Here is a 19,024-nt window from a genome sequence, read left to right as displayed (position 1 = left end):
GTGGTGGCCCACGTCCTGCACCATTGCCTGCCAGTACCTGCCCAGTGAACTCTTGGCTTGTTTCCTGAGGTTTCCCGCACACCAGAGCAAGGGATCCTTTCAGATCCCATGGGCATTCTACTCCTGCAGAAGGATCAGCTGTCAGTAACACCTTCCTCTCCACTATGAGATGCTTCCTTTTCTGTAGGGTTGACTCCCACTCTGCCTTCCAGCCTTACCTCCTCAGGGGAGCCCTCCTGACCACCTCTCATCAGCTGCCCTTACCTGGTTGGTGCCTTCTCTGCTGGTTGTTTCCAGAAGGTGGCACCTGTTGTCCTTCCCCTTGTCATTTCCACTGGACTGTGAACTCCACAGAGAGGGAGACTTTGGTCTTGCTCACCAATGCTGCCTGGCCCATACCGGGTGTTTGGGAAGCCCTCACTAAATGAATCAGTTGATCCAACATGGAACGCTTTTTTAAAACGTGACTTCCTGATCTAAAAGGTGAGGGTGAATCCTACAGTGTGCTTATATCCTAATGAGGAAAGCAGGTAAGAAAAAAAAAAATAAATGTTGCATCGGGTGATGATGGTTGCTATGGAGAAAGCAGAGCAAGATGGGGCAGGTGCCTTTCTGCAGAGGTTCCTTAGGGGGGAGATGGTGACCTGACCCACGGGAAGTGAGGAGGGAAGAGAGCTCTGAGTAGAGGGGACAGCATAGCAAGGACCTGCGGTGAGTGGACATACCACCTCTGCTGGTCCAAGGCATGCAGAGGATGTGCTCCGGGCAGGGGACAGCTGCCACGAGACAGAAGGTGGCACTGCAGCTGGTACTGGGCCCCCACAGTGGGCTTCTCGGGAGGTGCAGCAAATAGCAGGTTCATCTCCACAGCCAACCGGACAGGGCCTAGCATTGCACTTCTGCAAATCCCTGGCACAGGGCTGTGTACATAGTTGGTGCTTTCTAGATCAAAATAAACCCATCCTGCACATGACCTAAATCTTGTTTTGCTGTTACACTGGCTTATGACAACTAAGTGTTTGCTGGAAGACATTTCAACACATATGTGATTTTTTTTTTTTTTTTTTTTGGTACCGGGGATTGAACTCATGACTTCATGCTTGCCAAGCAGGCACTTATTCCGCTAAGCTAAATCCCTGGCCCCCACATATGTGATTTTAACCTTGAATTTGTTTCCTTCTTCTTTAGCACCGTCATTCTGGTGGCTCACTGTGCTGCTGTAGTAACACCAGTGGAATTGTCCTTTTCATTTTATAGACTGTCTCCCCAGATGTTATCTCTATGGAGTGCCCAGGCCCCCTCTGAATAGCCGCTCTCCACTGTCCAGAGGTGGCCAGGATGTTGGACTCCACAAACACTAACTGGCTGGGTCCTCAAGAGTCTTGTCATTCATCTTCCCTGTTTCTGGCTTGGCAGTGACACCCCCACTGCACAGACAGGACACCACGGCTCAGAGAGGGGATGGCATTTGCCCAAAGCCTGCCCAAAGCAAAGAGGTGATGTCAGGCCCTTAAGCCCCGACTTGGGTGCTAGACTGCACTCTTTCTAGGGAGGCCCAGATTGAATCCCCTCAGGGAAATATCTACCTAAAACCCAGGCTGACCATCCTGGTCTGAACCTGCTTGGGGAACAGCTCAAGATTTGGATCACAAGTCTTCATGCAAGGGACAGATATTTAGCTCAGTGGCTCAGGTGCTTGCTTTATAATGTGAGGTCATACTAAAAAAAAAAATCTTCCTGCAATTCCAGGACTGAGCTCGCTGGGGAGAAGGGGAGTAGAGTAACCGGTCAGCTGCCATTCCCATGGCCCAGAGGGGAGTCCTGTCTTGCTCCCTACAGCTGTGAGCGTCACCAAAACAAAGCTGCCACCAAGGAGAGGAGGCACTATGTATCCCCCCAGCCTGGGCAGTCCACCTCCTGGCTGGCCCCTGTGGCCTGAAGCCTCTCTCCTTAACTTCCACCTCCGGGAGACCCCAAGGCCAGGATTCCCCGTTGCTCCTCTCTCTATCAGCCTAAGCTTGGAGCACACATGCATGGCCACTGTCTCTCTACACCTGCTAACTCAGCTCTTCTCTGTCTTCGGTCCCTTCCGCTGTGTTGCTGGGTACTGACAGCGTGTACTGACAGTCCCACGTAGTAAACCCTAATCAGGGGAGGCCCCCTGACTCCAGGCTGGAGCCAAGAAGGAGTCCTGGCAAGGCCCCTCTGGAGGGGATGCGCCCTGCCCAGCTGCAGGATGGAAGGATTCATAGGATTGTGCCAAAAGAAGAGGTTTAGGGCAGAGGAGTCCAAAGATCATAAATTCTACCAAGCCAGGATTTCTGTCTGGTTTATTACTCAGTGACCAGGACAGCGCTTAGCATACAGTTCAATAATCAGGAAGAAAGAACAGGAAGAAGGGAAGAAGGAGACAGGGAGGGATAGGAAGAGGAAGCACGAGTATAGGGTGGATGTGTGAAATGGTGTGGTCACTCTGGGAACTGAAAGTGCAGTAGCTCCAGGTGGCTGTGGCCCCTTGGGAGGAGCTGAGTGGAGGGTGTGGCCTTATCTGATCCTATTGTAGGTGGTGTCCAGTTTCTTATCTTCTCATGGGCCAGAGCTACCTAAAGGATGGGGCATGGGACAACTCTCCTGCCCAGGCTCCCTGGGACTCCTCATGTTTTCCCAGACTGTCTGCTTGATGGCAGGATCCTCTCGACCCCTGCTGGGCATAGACACACAGATGACTCACACTCAGATCCTGCCCTCCAGTCTGGTAGTCTGCAAACACTAGGCTACACAAGGAGCAGAAGGCCTGGAGAACTATGGAACAGGGTGGGTGTCAAGCCAAATGAGATAGAGGCAGAGTAAGGGATGGGCTTGCTCCAGAAGCAAAAGGAGGTTTTCTGAGGAAGATAGCTCCAGAGAGGGTGTTAGCTTCAAAGAATGGTGAGAGAGCCCAGCAACGCATGCCTGAAACCCCAGCACTCCAAAGGTGGAAGCAGATTGCCATAGGTTTGAAGCCAGCTGGGCCAGCCTGAATTACATATTGAGACCCTTCCTCAAAAATAACAAGTGGTGAGAGAAGGGGGAGGTGAGAGAAGGGGGGAGGCATCACACCCAGGATGTGGGTGTGGGGACCTCGGAATTGGAGGAATCCAGTGCAGGGAGGCAGAGGGGGACTTTGAATGTTACCTGGTGTCTGGAGGTGCTTGAGACCTGGCCACATTTTGAATCACTGTGCTGTCAGATGCACTTGGAGTGGGGCTGCAGAATGATCTCCCTGTTCTCTCTTTCTGGCTCCTCTCAGCTTCCTCGTTAGCTCCACCAAGGATTCACCAGCCCTTGGGAGCCTCCTTCTGCGTTCAGCCCAAGGACTGAGTGCCTGCCTGCCACAGGGTCCCAGAACATCACTGTTCTTCTTCTTCTCACACAGGCTCTGGAAGGACAGACTAGTCCTTTTGCAAGGGGTTGGGGAGGGAGAGGAGAAGGGAAGAGAAAGAGAAAGGAAGGCATTTTTTAAAAGTGGCAGTTGGGATTGAACCTGGGACCTCTGAATTGAGCTACATTCCCAAATATTTGAATTGTTTTTTTTTTTTTTTTGAACCAGGGTCTTGCTAAATTCATAAGTTGCCCAGGCTGGGCTTGAACTTGCAGTCTTCCTGCCTCAACCTCCCAGAGTGCTGGGATCTCAGGAATGACCACCACACCTGGCTAAAAGGGAAATTATAATGTCACAGAACATCAGACTATGGAGATATTTAAGAGATCTTTACCCCCTTTGCCATCTGACAGGCAAGGAAACCGAGGCATAGATGGCTATGCTTTACAGCAGCCTGGACGCTGGCAGAGCATGAGCAGCCTGGGAGAGGATGGCTCATTAGGGCAGCGCCTTTCTCCAGCCAGGACCAGCCATCCTGTCTATGGGCCTTTGCAGGCACAAGATGAGTCAGGAATCTCGTGAGTCAGTGTTGACAACCATCCCTGGCCAGTCCCAGTCCATCAGGAATAAGAGGAAGTCCTGGGAAGGGTTCGAGCAGGCCGATTTAATTAGTGCAAGCTCTCAGGTACCTTAAGTTAGCCCTATTAAATTAAAGCGCCTGGGGGAAAAAATAACTGTAATTATTTCCTTGTCCCCCTATGGTCGTATTTCAACTCCCTTCCAACCTCCATAATTCTGTCACTGGCAAAACAACCTTTCAAACCAGAGTTAGCACACACTCCCCACAGTTAGGGTTCAGGGTGTTTCCCCTTTTTCTGTCTCTTTCCCCTGTGGGCTCTGGGTGCATGGCAAAGAGCAGTGGTGAATCCAGACGTTACTGCAGGGCCCGGCTGTATTCTAATTTAAGGAGACTGTTACACTGAGCAGAACATTATTCCAAAAATGCATCCAGTCTCCTTCCTGAACCTTTGCAGATCCTTTAGCTGCGGGGCATTTCTTCTAAAAGCCCCTTTTCTCTCTTCTACTGAGCAAAATAAGCAAACTTTAATGTAAGGAATTGTTTATTTTCTTGAAATCTAGTTCGGAGTTTTTCTACTTGAAACGTGTTTTCCCCAGGACACTGACCTATCCTTTAATTGTTTGGTGCCAGGCATGTTAGGGGGAGGGGCGTCACTTGTTTATTGGAACAGCGCAGTTAAAAAAAAAAAATCAACCTAGGCTAACAGTTTCAAGGCTCCCCTAAAGATGTATCCAAACAGGCAGCCAATCAGCGCTTACACAGCTTTTTCTGCTCCACTCTTTTAAAGAGACAGTACCAACTGTATTTTATCACGATTAAAGAGAACCGCGCTCTAAAACAGTCTGGAAATGGGGGAGCCTTCCCCTATTTCGCCAGGCTTTTGGTCTTAAAGAGTATCCAATGAAGGGAACACAGAGTATTTTTAGGGCCCTTGGCGTGGGCAGAAAGATGTCAGCAGCAAATAGCTGGGTCACTCTGCCAGCCCCCTCTCAATTTCCCATTGTACACCTGGGTCACTGACAATGGAAGCTTCCCCTCCCCCTACGCTTGACTCAAGTCCCTCACTCCCCAATTTAGCTCTATTTATTTGAAGTTTGCAGATTTCCGCGGGGCGCATTCTCAGCTGAGGGGCGCCCAAGTGAGCCCCCCGCCTCCCTATCCCCGAACAGCACCCTTTCCTGTGGAAAAGCCGAGGAGCCCATTGCCACAGCTGGCAAACCTTGGCAGTTGGGGAGAAGTCACTCTCCCTCTTAGTCTAAGTCCCTCTTTCCCTCACCTGGGGCTCCCCACAGCACGCCAAGGGCCATTTTTGCGTGGTTCTACTTTGGGATTTTCCAAAGTATTACAATGATCTAGTAAAGGAGCAGCCGCACGCTTGGCGTCGGCGCGAACCGCCCAGCTCCCGACGTTCAGCCGCTGCCGGCTCTCGGGAGCCCGGCGGGCCCCGGGAGGGAGGACGCTTTCGGGGCTAGGCGAGCGCGGCCGCAGCGGGGAAGCGAGAGGGGCCCGCGGGAGGGCGCCGGCGCTACGCCCAGGTCTGCACCCCCTGCCTCAGCCGTGCGCGCCGCGGGAGCGCCGGCCAAGGTCCCCGCGCCGCCCCGGGCTGAGGCTCGCCCCCGGACACCCCCGGCCGGCGCCGCGGCGGACTGCAGCGGCCGCGCCGACTAGGCGTCCCTCCCGGTCGCCGGGCCCGCCCCCGCGCGCCGATTGGCCGAGGCGCCCGTCCGTCGCGGGGCGTGGACGCCCGCCGCGCTCCCTGCCCGGGCAGCCACGTTCGGTTGAGCTCCAAGTAGACCAGCGGCGGCGGCGGCAGCGGGGCCGGAGGCGCGGAGGGCGGCGCGGGCCAGGCGGGCTGCGGGCGAGCGAGCGAGCGGGCAAGCGGCTGGCAGCCGGGCAGGCAGCGGCGCGGCGAGGCCGATCCGGCGCGGGAGGAGTTCCAGGGCGATGGGGCCGCGGCCCGGGCTGACGCTTTGACAGCTGGAGAGAGCGCGGAGCCAGCACCGGAGGGAGGGAGCGCGGCGGGCGAGCGGGCGAGCGCCGGGAGGGGGCCGGGAGCGGGCGGCTCGGGGCAGCCGGACGGTAGCGGCGGCGGCGGCGGCGGGGCTCGGCGTCCTCCTCTCTGCAGACCATGTTTGCCAAAGGCAAAGGCTCGGCGGTGCCCTCGGACGGGCAGGCTCGGGAAAAGTAAGCCCATTGCGAGCGGCGGCCGCGCGCCCCGGGTTGCGGGCGGTGGGCGGCAGGTGGGTGGCGGGGCCCCGGGCCGCTCCCCTGGGCGCAGGGCCGCGCGGCCCTCCCAGCCCGTGACCCCGGCCGCCACGGCTCGCCGGGGACCCCATTGTTGGGAGCCGGCGGCGGCTGGGCACTGGGAAAGGGCGGCGAGGGCAGCGCGGGCCACGCACCTAGTGCTGCGGGCGCGGGGACGCGGGGTGGGCGAGGTCCCGTGGCGAGCCCGTGCGCTCGCCCTGGCCGGGGCGCTCGTCGCGGCGGCTGCACTTTGCCCACCGGGCGCGGGCAGGGGGCGCGTGGCTTCTGTAGCCCCGGTGCTCCTTTTGTCCGCCCGCGGTGTGAGGAGTGCGTGCCGGTGGCTTTGTTCGGCCGGCAGCGCTCGCCCGTCCCTGCCCACTGCCTCGCCGCCTGCTCCGCGCCCTCCGGGGCGCCGGGCTGGGCAGGGACGGCGGCGCCAGCTTGGCTTCGGGCTTGGGCTTGGGGGACAGTTGCTCAGGGGGAGGCGGTGCGGGCGGCACTTTGCTTCCCTCTCTAGAGCGCGCGGAGCACCCTGGCCCGGGCTAAGTGTGCCCAGACCCCAAAACTGGAACGAGGGTGGCAGGCAGGAGTGGTTCAGAAGGAGGAGGGAGGCTTGGGTGGCTAGTGAGTGTGAAAGACCTAGGTGGGTTTGTCCCCGACAACACTTGTAAATTCAAGTTTGGGGGCCGCTTTTTAACCCCGGTGGTTAGAGGCAGCGCGTCTTGCCTGGTACCCACCTCCTAACTGATTTCCCCAGCGGCCCTGCCTGGGGTGGGTTAGCAGCTCACCTCTGATTGCCACTGCCACAATGGGACAGAGCGGACAGAGCAGATGGCAAGGTCTAGAACAGGCACCCGGTGTACCTGACCCTTTCCTCTCTCTCTCTTGCTTCTGTTCACTTTCCAGGTTAGCTTTATATGTCTATGAATACTTACTGCATGTAGGAGCACAGAAATCTGCACAGACCTTCTTGTCAGAGGTGAGTGGGACTCCCCACCATCCAGTTTCTTGACACCCCCTCCTCCCCACTATTCTTAGAGCCTTTGTTTTCAGGAGCAGCCACTGTGGCCACCATTTTGAATTTTTATCACCTTTTGGCATTTATTGTTAGTTGATCTTCACAGCCTTTTGGCTCTGAGAAGCCCTTGAGACCCCTCCTCTGCCCTAAGCTGCCTCTGCTTCTCTCTTCCAGATTCGATGGGAAAAAAACATCACGCTGGGCGAGCCGCCTGGGTTTCTGCACTCTTGGTGGTGGTAAGTTTGGGTGACAGTTGTGTGTTTATGTGTCCCATCCCCGGGTCCCAGTGAACAAAGACAGGCCTGGAGCAGGCCCTCTCCCCCTCTGCTGTATGGAGCAGCATACCCCTGGCCTGGCCACCGAGAAAAGGGCAGAAAAAGCTGCCCAAAGTTTTTTTGTGGTGTCTGTCCAGTGCAGAATGCTTGTTAACCTTGTGGTGCTGGGGTAGAAGCACTTTGCTTTTCTTGCTGTGGGCCACTGGAAGGGTTTTTGTCAGTCCTGCATGCTGCTTTAATTAGAGAGGCATGGGGGTAGGGCGGAGTGGAGGGGACACTCTGGCCGCTCTACAACTGGCCTGTCCCTACCTTTTTCTTCTGTATGCTACAAACTTGAAGAGAGAACATCTACTGGGCCTTTTCCAGGCACTCTGAGAGAAAGCAAGAAAGGGCTGTACTTCCTGTGAAGATTCTGATTCACACTGACTGGACCTTCCTGTCCTCTGCCCCTGCCCCTCAGCATCCTCGGAACCACAGGCTTTATTTCACCAAGAACCATAGCTGGCTGCAGTCGGTCCTGCGAGTGCCTGCCACTTGCAGTTAGGGGCTCTCTTCTCTCTTCCACCCTCTCCCCAGGCCCCTGAACCCTGTACCCCCTGTCTCAGCATGGGGTTTGTGGTAGGCAGCGGGAGGGAGGCTTCTGGTCCAGTGAAGCAAGTTGTCATGAGTGTGTAACCTGGGTGTTTTGTGGGACCGGCTGGTGGAGTCTTTGACATCTTTTTTTGAAAAGGAAAAGAAAGCAGAGTCGCTTTTGATATTTTGGTGGAGTTCAGGAAAACGGAGTTGGAGTCCTTGGGATCTTAGCACATTTACCTGACTGCCAGCTAAGGTTACTGTTTCAAGTCTCTTTGAACAGCAGGAGTTGAAGTGTCTGTTCTAACTTGTGCAGAGAAAATGAGTTTTTAATTACTTCTGCCGGCTTCCTAACTGCCGTGTTAGAGGTGTCCGGTGTGGCGCAAGGATCACACCTGTAGGAGAGAGTGGGTTGGGTGCAGTGGATTTTGGAGGGCTGGGTGGGGGTGGGATTGCGTGTCCCATTGCCCTGGACTGTAGAGAAACCTTGATGAGGCTGAGAAGGTGGCTTAGGTGTGGAGGTGGTGATACTTACAGCATGCAGTCTGGAGGCAGAAAGGAACATTCTCCAATCCCTCTTTGCTACTGTTGAACTCCTGATTTTCTGGTTATATATAGAATCCTTGAAGCTTCTCTACCCAGGAGCATGGTATCTGTGTAGCGGGCTCAGGCTGTGCTCTGCTGGCCCTGAGTCCCTGTGGTTGGGTTTGAGAGAAGTTGCTTCACGAGATTTGACAGTGAGGAAGAGGAAGCAGTGAGCTGATGGGATGAAGGCGGGCGTGTCATTGATGCCCCTCAAATGAGATGCCTGTCTGGTGACTGGAGCTGGCTCTGATGGGACCAGAGCACTGGACTGCGTGGTAGACTTAAGTTCCAGGACCCACCATGCCCTTCAGAGTGGTTGTGTTCTCGTGTGGCTCTTGGTTTAGAATGTTGTAAGACCCCTTGTTGGTACCAGTGACCACCCTGTCTTTGTTTAGTGTTGCCTGGTTGGCAAAGAACTTGTTTGTGTGCTCTTTTTTAAGGAAACACTGGACTGACCACCAGAATTATAGAGAGGCCGGGTGGTGCTTCTGGGCCTGCCCGCCTGTCCCCACTCTTTGCTGGACAGGTGTGCTCCAAAGAGCCCACTATCTCAGTGAGAGCACCCAAGACTCACTGATGCCCCCCACCTCTCCCTCAGTGGGTGGTGGAGGGTGGGGTGTAGGCTCTGGGATGAAGAACTTATAAGGTTACCTTGTTCCTGAAGTTGCCCAGATTGCCGTGCTTGGGAATCACAGTGATGTCCTGACTCTGCTGTCTTTCTTTTTGTGTTGGTTTTTGGTTTGGGGTCAGGGTAGAAGGAATGTGGAGGAGAGAAGCATCGGTTTCCATCCAAATTCCTTCCTGGACACCCATGGGTGGGCTGTGCTCACACTTCCAAGCCTCAGTAGCCCAAGTATGAAGTATGTGGCGGCCCTCATTGTGAGGCACTGGGCATGTGGCAGGAGGCAACTGTTAAATTTATTACAGTGCTTGCCTTATTTTGTTTTCTAGGCTGAGTTTGCCCAGTGGAGCTGGTAAGGTGGGACAGCTTTGGGAGACCTGGTGCTGTTTGCATCATGTATTCTGCACTTGCTGCTGTGTGCACAAGTAATCATTAGTAACCTGATCTTATTTTATTTTTCAATTTTGCAGCGTGTTTTGGGACCTTTACTGTGCAGCTCCTGAAAGGAGAGACACTTGTGAACATTCAAGTGAAGCAAAAGCCTTTCACGATTACGTGAGTAACAGATTTTTAATCCTGACAATAATTGCAGGGTTGGGTGGCTCTAACTCCTTTAGTACCAAAAGCAAACACACTGCCAATCGGCAGTGGTCTCCATTCTTTCCTTGCCTTCCCCTTCTCCTGCTCCCCACCTCTCTGCTGCCGTCTGCCCTGTGCCCTCTGCACTGGGTGTTCTGACTTTTGGCGAACAGCGTTTCAGAATGCTGTCATTACATTCTCTCTGGAGAATGGAGGGATGGTGCTCAGGGCTCACACTCAGGTTTGTGTTAAGAGTGGACAGTTAGCTGAGCCTATTTGTTGTCAGCTTTAGAGAAGATTGACTGCAGCCAAAAAAGAAGCAGCTGTGAAACTTTGGTTTTGGAATAGAAGGACGACGGAGTAAGATTTTGGTGGAATGGACACTTGCCTTATTTTCCAGATAGCAATTTTTAAAGTTAAGGGAGAGGGAGGTACATGTGAGTGTCTGCGTGGTGGGTAGATGTCATGCTGTGTCCAGTAGGACAGTGTGCAATTTAGATACTTGGTCTATAATCCTGTGTCTACAACATTCTTGCGAATCTCGTCAATTTCATCAAGTTAGCATTAACCTATCATTCACTTTCTCCCTACATGAGTTTCTCAAGCTTTATGAAGTTGTTATGAGAGATCTGCCCTGGTTCCATCTACCATGTGGTTCCCTTAAAACAAAACAAAACAAAACAAAAAAACCCCAGCTGTTTGGGAGACTGAGGCAGGACTGGAACTTCAAACTCAGCCTGAGCACGGTAGCAGCTTAGCCAGAGATTGCCTCATAAAGGTATGCAGCTCAGTGCTAAGAATTCAATACTCAGTACCGCCAAATAAAAATCTTAACTAGGGTTGGAGTCAGGCTTTAGGATCTGTGAGATCAGTAGGATGAGAGCAGAAAAGAAGGTGGCAGGAGATCCTTCATGGGTTCCCTTCCAGTTCTTGCTTCCTCTTGGCCCTGTGGATGGTTGAGTGCATGCTCGGTGATCTGTTTTGCCTTGATCTTTGCCATGAGGTTAGCCCTATGTTCTGTGCATGGAAGTTAGCGTCTGCACCCCCAGCCCCTCTGTGTCCCCTGCACTTGGATTTGAACCTGACTCACGCAAGAGCCTATCTGGGTGAGCGTCAGGTAATCAGATCCCAGTGCTGTGAGTACTGTCATGGTGAAAGTTTCTCCTGTAGTAGGAGGTGTTGGCACTGAGCTGGAGGCTCCCTGGTTTTGAGCATATTGATATGGTGGGGTTTTGTTGTGATTGAAAAATTAATGCCCTTGAAGTGAAATGCTGAGGAAGCTGACAAGATTTTGTGCCCCTCTGGGGTTGAGAGGGAGGCTGACGAGTGGCACTTACAACCTGGTAAGCTGTTAGTAGTAAAGCAAGAGATAACTGTTTCATTCTGATGTAGTTCTTTGGGAAAATTCCCATGGTGCCAATCATAGAGTTTCTTGAACTGGAGCTCGGGGAGGGTGAAAGGAACAGCAACTATGTAAAAATAGTTGGTGGTTTTGACATTTGTACCTGTACAAATGTCTTGCCTTTTAAAAAAAAAAAAAAAGCAAAATCTATGGACAACTAGCTCTTCATGGTTCATCTTTGACGACTTTGCACATGGTTTCATTTTTATAGTGGGAGGACGGGGTGCCTGTTTCTAACAGGTCTCTCTCTTTGGGGGCACTGTACTCAAAGCCTCGAGTGAGACTGAACTCAAAGCCTCGAGTATGTGAGGTAAGGGTTTTACCATTGATCTACATTCCAGTCCTTTTTAAAAAACTATTTGGAGCCAGGTGTAGTGGCACACAGTCCTTGAGAGGAAGAAGCAGAAGGATTGTTGCAAGTTGAGTACCAGAGTTGAGTACCAGCCTGTGCTACAAAATGAGACCCTGTCTCAAACAAACTATATTTGGAGACAAGGTCTTGCTCTGCTGCTCAGGCTGACCTTGAACTTGTAATCTTCTTGCTTTAGCTTTCTCAGTAGCTGGGATTATAGTGGTATATCACTATATGCCTACTAAACCAGTCTTTTGATAAAAATCAAGATCTGTGCTATTTTACAGAGTACCTTTCAGGGAAGCTAATGATTTTTAACTACATTTGGTATTCTAATAAAGTGAGCCTCTCCTCGGTAATTTTTGGTATTTGCTGCCATCTTGAAGCCACGAAGTTGCAGCTGAAGTTTGCCCACAGGTTTGGTGTCCATAACTTGTTGAGGAAAGGCAGTGGCATTGTGCAGATTGCTGAGGTTGATGTGCATGTTTAGAAGATGCTACCGGAAATGAGGTCATGCTCATAAGAACCTATGATTCATAGGTTTGAGGCTCAAGACCTTTTTTCCTAGATTGGGATCCATCCGATGTCGTGTTTCATGAGAGAGGGGGATTGGAGTGATGAATTAGGAGATTTTGAAGGAAATGAAAGGGTGGCATTGAGTTGGAGGGGTGGGCATCAAAGAAGCAACTGGAAACTTGGCTTTAGCCCAGTGATCAAGTGCTGGCTAACCTGGAGATTTGATCCTTATGACAATGTGCACACACACACATAGGCAGAAAACTAAGAAAAGGGATGGCCTTTTCTCTCCATCCTGAAATCTTCTATCTAGTCTCAATCCCATGTGTGCCATCTGGTTAGCCTTGGTTCCTTCTTGCTTGACTCACTAGCTTGTTACTGGACTCCTTCCTCTTGCCTGGAATGTGTTTCTCTCTGTTCACTCACATCCCATCCATCTTTTCATTCTCCTTGGAGGGTATCACGAGAGGTCTCAGGCCATGATGATCACTCTGTCTCCTTGTTCACAAAAGCCATCTAGCTGAAGTCACTGCTGGTACTTCCCACGTATTGGGCTTGTGTGCTAACTGCTGTGGGGTTGGTCCCTCCTGTCACCCACCAGTGAGAGGAAGCATGTTGCCGACTCTGGTTTTGTAGGTGAAGAAGCTGAGAATTCTGAGAGGTTAATCATACAAATGCAAACATGGCCTGCACCCTACAGGTATCATTTGTTTGTGCCACCGGTCTGGCTAACTTCTTCAGGTTTGTCTGTGTACTAATTTTTTCTACGGTAGAGACCACGAGCTTTTGATCTCTGAAGCTCCCATAGTGCCTTGCACATAGTGGGCACGTGTGGTAATGCGATGAGGCAGTCAGGGTTAGAACCAGGACGGCATGTGATTTGTGTGTGGAGTACCCTGGGCTGGGACAACCATTAGGATTGCAAGATGTTTGGGTGGCTCCTATTTTGTGGATGAGCTTGAGCAAGGTGATTTTAATGTCAGTTACCTAGTTGCTTTTAAGTTCTTTTTAGACATCAAGTAAAGTGTGAATAAAGAGTGTTAACTGGCGTTGTGTTTTCTGTCCAGGAGATTTGGGTATTCTGGACACCAGACCCAGTGTTTGGTGGGTAGTGAAATCTTTGGGGGCTTCGAGGAGGTAAAGGTCCCTGACTGCTGTGGGGTACAAAGTTCTGGTCCTGGTTCTGTGAAGTGGAGCTCTGAGCCCTGTGCCTCACAGCTTTCAGGAGTTGGCCCACCTCCTAAGCCCCTCTCGGGTCAAGGCCAGAGGGTTGGGGCCTGGAGTGAGACCAGCAACTCGGCAGGGAGCGGTTATGAACTGTCCTTGACTTCGTGAGTTTTTATTTGAGTCACCGTCTATTTTCCACTCACACCTGGCCCTTTGGGTTTTCTCGGCTCATTGTAGTTTAGCTCTGATGTTGCTCTCATACAGTGTGGAACTCTGGGGATTCAGGGTCTGAAGTGAAGTTTTCTGAGAAATGGGTTTGCCCTAACTCAGAAGAGTGCCTGGGGCCATGAGAAGAGGTCTCATGGGGTCCTGCTGAGTTCTTTGGGGTCCCCTGGTGGTCCTGCTGAGTTCCTGTCCACACTGGTCTGGCCTGGCCTTTTGTAGAGAGGATGCTCTCAACTATGCCAGAGTCTCTTTCTTGGACCTCCTACAGGCAGAAGGTGTTTGGTGCCTTCTCCGACCACCAGTGGTCCTTTTCCTCCTCTTGGGAACTCATTTTGTGTCTTTTGGTGGCAAGAAATGCGCAGAGTAGGTCTGTGCTGCAGGGGCTTGAGGATCCTGCGCTGGGAGCATGGCAGGGCTCTGTCTGCTTGCTTTTCGTAGCATACTTTTCACAGACGTCATTGTGCTTGGGCCTCATGTCTGCCTTATTGTTTGGGCTGTTTATTAAATCTTACCTTGTTGCAGAGCTGAAGAAACTGAAGTCTAGAGTTTTGGAGCCTCGTCCAAGAGCAGGTAACTAGGAGTGGCAGAATCGGGACTAGACATTTCCTTCCTTTCGAGTTCCAGCTCTTGGCTCTTGACAGCACTCATTTGATAGAAAACCCCTGCAGAACAGGGAGGGACTCACACCTGACCCATGGTGTTCCTTGCTGCCCCACATGTATCCCTGAAAAAGGGAATGTACAGCATGGAAGTGGGGTCCAGTGCAGCAAGCCCCCAGGGCCTGCAGGAGGAGGTGCCGGCCTCCAGTGAGGGAGGCTGTTGTACAGTGGCTCTTCCCTTTTGGCAGGGAAGCCATGATAAAAGCTTTGGACTTTCTTTATGACACATGCATTCGTTCCTGTGAAAGGGTGCTTTGTACGTGATTTTAGGAGGTTTGTGAACTGCTGCTGCTCCAACCCCAGGCCCCTGTGACCCTTAGTGTAATGGGTGTGACATTCCCTAACTCAGCAGCTTTTCCCTGCTTGCCTCAGTTTCTCTGCTCTGAAGATTCACCGCCCCTTTTAGCTAGGATGCCCTTTAACCCTGTGCTTGCCCATGTCCAGCAAGACTCTCTTGATCCCTCCTGCATCCCTAGCTGGGAGACTGTCTCCAAGGAGGGTTGATAGGAAAGTGCCCAGAATTTTGGGTGTGGACGGACGCCGAGGTATTTGTGGCTGTGTGGCAGGGGCCCAGCATCTTTGGTGGGTTTGAAATAGCAAAGTGATATTTGAGAGGGCTCTCCTTGGATGTGCTGAGCTGAGGCTCCTGCCAGCAGGGATGGAGCCCACAGGGAGGGGTGGGAGGAGGCGGCCTGCAGCTAGGCTCCAGGGAGCTGGGGGAGTGTTGTCCCCCGCGATAAGCCAGCCTAGCTATCTGCCTAGAGGTCCTGGCAAGTTCACAGCCTGCCTTTGGCTCTGACCCTTGGCACCCTTGTGTGGCAGATTAAAAAACAAAACATATGCATAGTTTGTTTTCCCTCCCCCCTCCCCTTGGAGCTTAGACTTTGTATTGAATCCCCTCTTTGGGCTCCCACCCTGTTTTCTGCAATTCCTCTTAGCCCCAGAGGCTGCCAGACTCCTTAACCAGTAGCTAATTCAACATTAAATGAGGAACTGGAACTGCATTTTGCCAGGCCGCAGGCAATGTGGCCACCTTAATGGGTTTCAAGTGGCAGCAAGACCCCAAATTGAAAATCCTTGCCCTTTATTTCGAGGCAGGGAGGTGAGGCAGAGGAGCGGTGGGGACCCAAACAAAGTTTTTGGCAGTGGTCACTTCATTTGAACTCCAAGACAAGCAGTGTACGCTAGCGTTTTGCATAATGCCATCTCTGTTAGCTAAGCATTTGCAAACTTGGACAGAGAGTTCACTCTGTGCCAGCCAACACTTGGAGGGAGTCAGGAGACACCTAGCTCTCCCTGCAGTCTCTTAGTTCAGCTCCCTTTTGTAAGAGGGCCGGAACTCCAGCCCAGGGTGCCGCCCTTGCCTTGACCTCCCACCTCTGTTTGAGTGCATGCATCTGAGTCTTAAGAGAGAGAAGTGTTGGGGGGGGGGGTTGCCTGTGGGGGGGGGGTTGCCTGAGGCCTGTCTGCCTAGATAACAGAAATATTACACTAGTGGTAGTCTCTATAGTAGCGTTTGAGGGTTTAGAATATTTAGAAAAATTAATCTTTTTTTTAGCTAGGTAATAATTCTGACCATGGCACAAGTACATCAGACGATTCATTGACTCCTTTAATGCATGTTGCTGGGAGCTGACAGCAAATAGACAATCATGACTGTTTGTTTTTGGTTTGCAGGGTAGAGGGGTTTTCTGTAGCCTTGGCGAGGTGAGCTGTAGGAATGCATCCCTCCATTTCATGCATTTCTTTTTTTGGGCCCTGACTCCTCTGGAATTTGAAGGGTTTGGACTCTAATTGGTGACTTGGACTCAGACCTGAATTCATCCTCACTCTTGTCATTTCCTGGCAGCATGGACTTAGGGATCCTCAGTTTCCCCGTCTGTGTGGTGGGGGAGGGTGATTCCTCGATGTTGGTGCTCTGAGGTTTAAGTAATAAAATACACTTGAGGTACTTACCTCCTGTGGCTAGTGCTTGGTGAGTTTATTTCTTTGCCCTTTGCAGCTCTAAAGTTTTCCCAGGAAAACCTTAATAACGTATTTTTCTGGAAAGTGAGCTTGACTTTCCCAGAGATGCTTCCCTGATGTGTCATGGGGTGCTTTCCCTTCACCCCAGCCATCTAGTCTTGCCCTTGTGAGGCACAGGACTGGTGATCCTGCCATAGGCTGGCATTGATAAATCCCTCCCTGAGGTGCCTGTGCCCTTATCTGTGTTGGACAGAGTGGTCCCGTGCCACGCCCTGGTGTGTATAGCTGAGCAGTGAGGCCCAGAGGCTTGTGACTCCATATCACAGGGGTGTGGTCTGAATTTCAGCCGCACACCCCCTGTTAGGTGTGGGACCTTTGTTCTCAGGGTCTGTCTCTTCACTGTCAGACGGTGCGAGGACTGTCTGTAGAAGGCCTGGAAAGGAAACCTGGGAATGCTGTTGTGCTGTGTAAATGCTAATAGAAGTGGGTAGACAGTCCTGAGTTAAGGGTCCTGAGTGAGTCCCAGAATGAGCCTGAGGAGGAGCCAAGCTGGTAGAGAGCTGCACTGGCCTTTGTGGACCTGGGGAAGCCGGTTCTGATGGCGGCCTTTTTCTCTGAGTTCCTGGATGAGCTGCAAGCCTCGGTCAGTCAGGCCCCAGAACAAGAGTTCCAGACATTGCTGAGTGTCACCGCAGCGAGGCACCGGCCCTGCCATGTGTCTTGAAGAGCCAGGTGTGGCCCAAGATGTGAAATGTGGTAGAAAGAGGCCCCTGGCATGATCTTGCTCTGGAACCACTGCACAGAGGGTCAGGACAGGGAGCTAGCAGCAGTCCCACCCCAGCATAATGTGTGCTGATCCTAATGGAAACAGCAGGGTTGCAGATGGTGGGACTCTGTGTCACCTAGTCACCTGGTCATCCTAGACCCAGAGAGGAAACCAGTAGGACCCACGGCTGTAAGCCCAACCTGGGCTCTTTCTTTACCCTTGTGCTGACTTCTGGTATGTTTTAGTTGTGTGAACATGGACACTCTTACCTGTGTGGCTGTTTCATCAGGTGGAAAATAGTAGATACAGTTTATTTAACCACCATAGAAGGCTGTCATGAGATTACATGAGTGTGCACGCACATGCGTAACACACACACACTATGCACATGGTAGTGCTTGGCATGGTGTAAGTGCTATTTAATGTGTGCTATCCATTTTCTTTTTTATTGTCTTTTTGTAATGTTGGGTTTTCCATGGTCAGTGTTGTCAGTGACTGATACGAGAGGGCAGTGGCAGAGGGGTCTGTGGGTGCAAGTGGATGACCGTGGAGCATGGCCGTTGTGTGTCCTCTCACCTGTTGAGTCTCTGTCCGCCTCCTGAGTCATGGGGGTGGACGGGTCACGTGTGCAGCCTCTGCACTACCCCTGGTATTTGAGAGGATCAGCGATGCCCCTGGCCAGTGTCTGGCTAGTGTGTTTCCCTCAATGCCTGCTTTTCCCTCTGCCAGCTTCCTGTACTCAGGACCTGCAGCAGCTCTTTCCCCAGCTGCCTTGGCCCTGCCCATGGTTATGTTTGGTGCTATGGCACCAGAGAGGGGCGTTTTTACTCCTGTGCTCACTGTCCTTTCCATGGAACCAGCCTGAAAAGTCACCCCACTGCCACCCTGAGGGAACACAAGTGTTTTTCTTACCCCAGGTACCCTAATTCTCTCCTTTGGGACCTGCCGTTTGGAAGGAGGGTTGTTTGAGTTGAGGTTGAGTCATTTCTTCTCTGCCTTCTGGACTGAACACTCCTTGAGGGCAGGAACTTATCTTCATCCCCTGCTGCTGCTACCCATGTCCCTGGGGCCCACTGTGAGTCTTTTTTTTTTTTTTTTTTTTTTTTTTTTTTGTCTTTTTCATTTTTATCGGTACCAGGGATCGAACTCACGACTGTCTGCTTGCAAGGCAGGCACTTATGCCGCTGAGCTAAATCCCCAGCCCCCCACTGTGAGTCTTGAATTAACCCTGACACCAGTGAGCAAGACTTCCTTGCCCTGAGAAGTGAGAAGTGTTCGATCCCTGCCCAGGCAGCAGGCATGTTCAAGACACTTTTTAATGAAGATGGACAAGTGGCGTATGGAAAAGCATTGTTTTGCAAAGTGAGTGGTGACCCTTTAGTGCATTGTGAAATCAACTTAGCGGGTCATGACTGGCAATTACTAAAAAAGAAGCACTGTATCACATAGAGTCTGCATAAGGGTTGCTTCTGGAAATGTCTGTTTTCAAAGACTTGCAAGTGCCTGTGATGTATGTGTGCCCTGGGTTTGCCCTGGAAATCTGCCTCATTGTGAGTCTCAGCCTAAAGTTTGAAAGACACTGCCTCAGAGAAAGCTGAGGCAGGATCTTGGTTGTTCAGGTTGGGTAACTTGGGTCAAGTGATAAGCAGTTGTGGAGGGCCAGGGATTCAGCTCAGTGGCATAAGTATTAGCCTGCCTGGCAAGTGCGAGGTCATGAGTTCCATCCCTAGTACCCCCTCCCCCCCAAAATAGTGATAAGTAGTTGTGGAGTCTGTTTCCAGGTCTGTAATAAGAAGGAAATGATACCTACTGCAGAGTAGTCGGGGACTCTGTCCCTGCCACATCTCATGCTTCTGTGTGGGAGCTTGGTGGGTACTATTTTGATGGTGCTGGACACACAGCTGGTGCTCAGCATGTGTGTGTGAGTAGCAGTAGCCCCCACTTGAAGGGTTGGGGGTTGTGGCTGGTTCACACTCTGGAGGCTGTGCAGGATATGAGACCCCAAGTGGGAAGGGGTGCCCTGGCTTCTCAGAGCAGAATCCACATGGATCCTAAGCAAGCCCCAAGTATGGTTCAGCTTGCTCTGCTGCTGGGGGCCAGGCAGCTCCTTCTGTCTGTCTGTGATGCAGAGGTTC

General features: G+C 52.1%; 1 protein-coding gene and 1 long non-coding RNA gene across 7 annotated transcripts in view; one reads left to right on the top strand and one right to left on the bottom strand.

The window, feature by feature from the left end:
- Positions 1-2,173: 2,173 nt before the first annotated feature.
- On the bottom strand, positions 2,174-5,683 carry LOC134473080 (uncharacterized). The gene is made up of 3 exons (XR_010043194.1): positions 5,218-5,683; positions 3,175-3,437; positions 2,174-2,701 (listed from the first exon to the last, which is right to left on the bottom strand). It is a non-coding gene; the product is annotated as an uncharacterized LOC134473080 (long non-coding RNA).
- Positions 5,684-5,743: 60 nt separating this feature from the next.
- Positions 5,744-19,024, top strand: part of Ssbp3 (single stranded DNA binding protein 3) — a 143,191-nt gene continuing 129,910 nt past the window's right edge. For all 6 annotated transcript variants that reach the window (XM_063236545.1, XM_063236544.1, XM_063236543.1 and 3 more), the window contains exons 1-4: positions 5,744-6,125; positions 7,092-7,164; positions 7,378-7,439; positions 9,729-9,813. In XM_063236545.1, the coding sequence (XP_063092615.1) occupies positions 6,070-6,125; positions 7,092-7,164; positions 7,378-7,439; positions 9,729-9,813 (276 nt within the window). In that variant the 5' untranslated portion in view covers positions 5,744-6,069. The remainder of the gene's footprint in view (positions 6,126-7,091; positions 7,165-7,377; positions 7,440-9,728; positions 9,814-19,024) is intronic.

The sequence above is a fragment of the Cavia porcellus genome, unplaced genomic scaffold, assembly GCF_034190915.1.
Source record: "Cavia porcellus strain 051 isolate PalLab524CR breed Dunkin Hartley unplaced genomic scaffold, mCavPor4.1 scaffold_25, whole genome shotgun sequence".
In the NCBI taxonomy this organism is placed as follows: domain Eukaryota; kingdom Metazoa; phylum Chordata; class Mammalia; order Rodentia; family Caviidae; genus Cavia; species Cavia porcellus.
The sequence above is the reverse complement of the archived record's forward strand: the minus strand, read 5'-3'. Positions and strand labels throughout refer to the sequence as shown.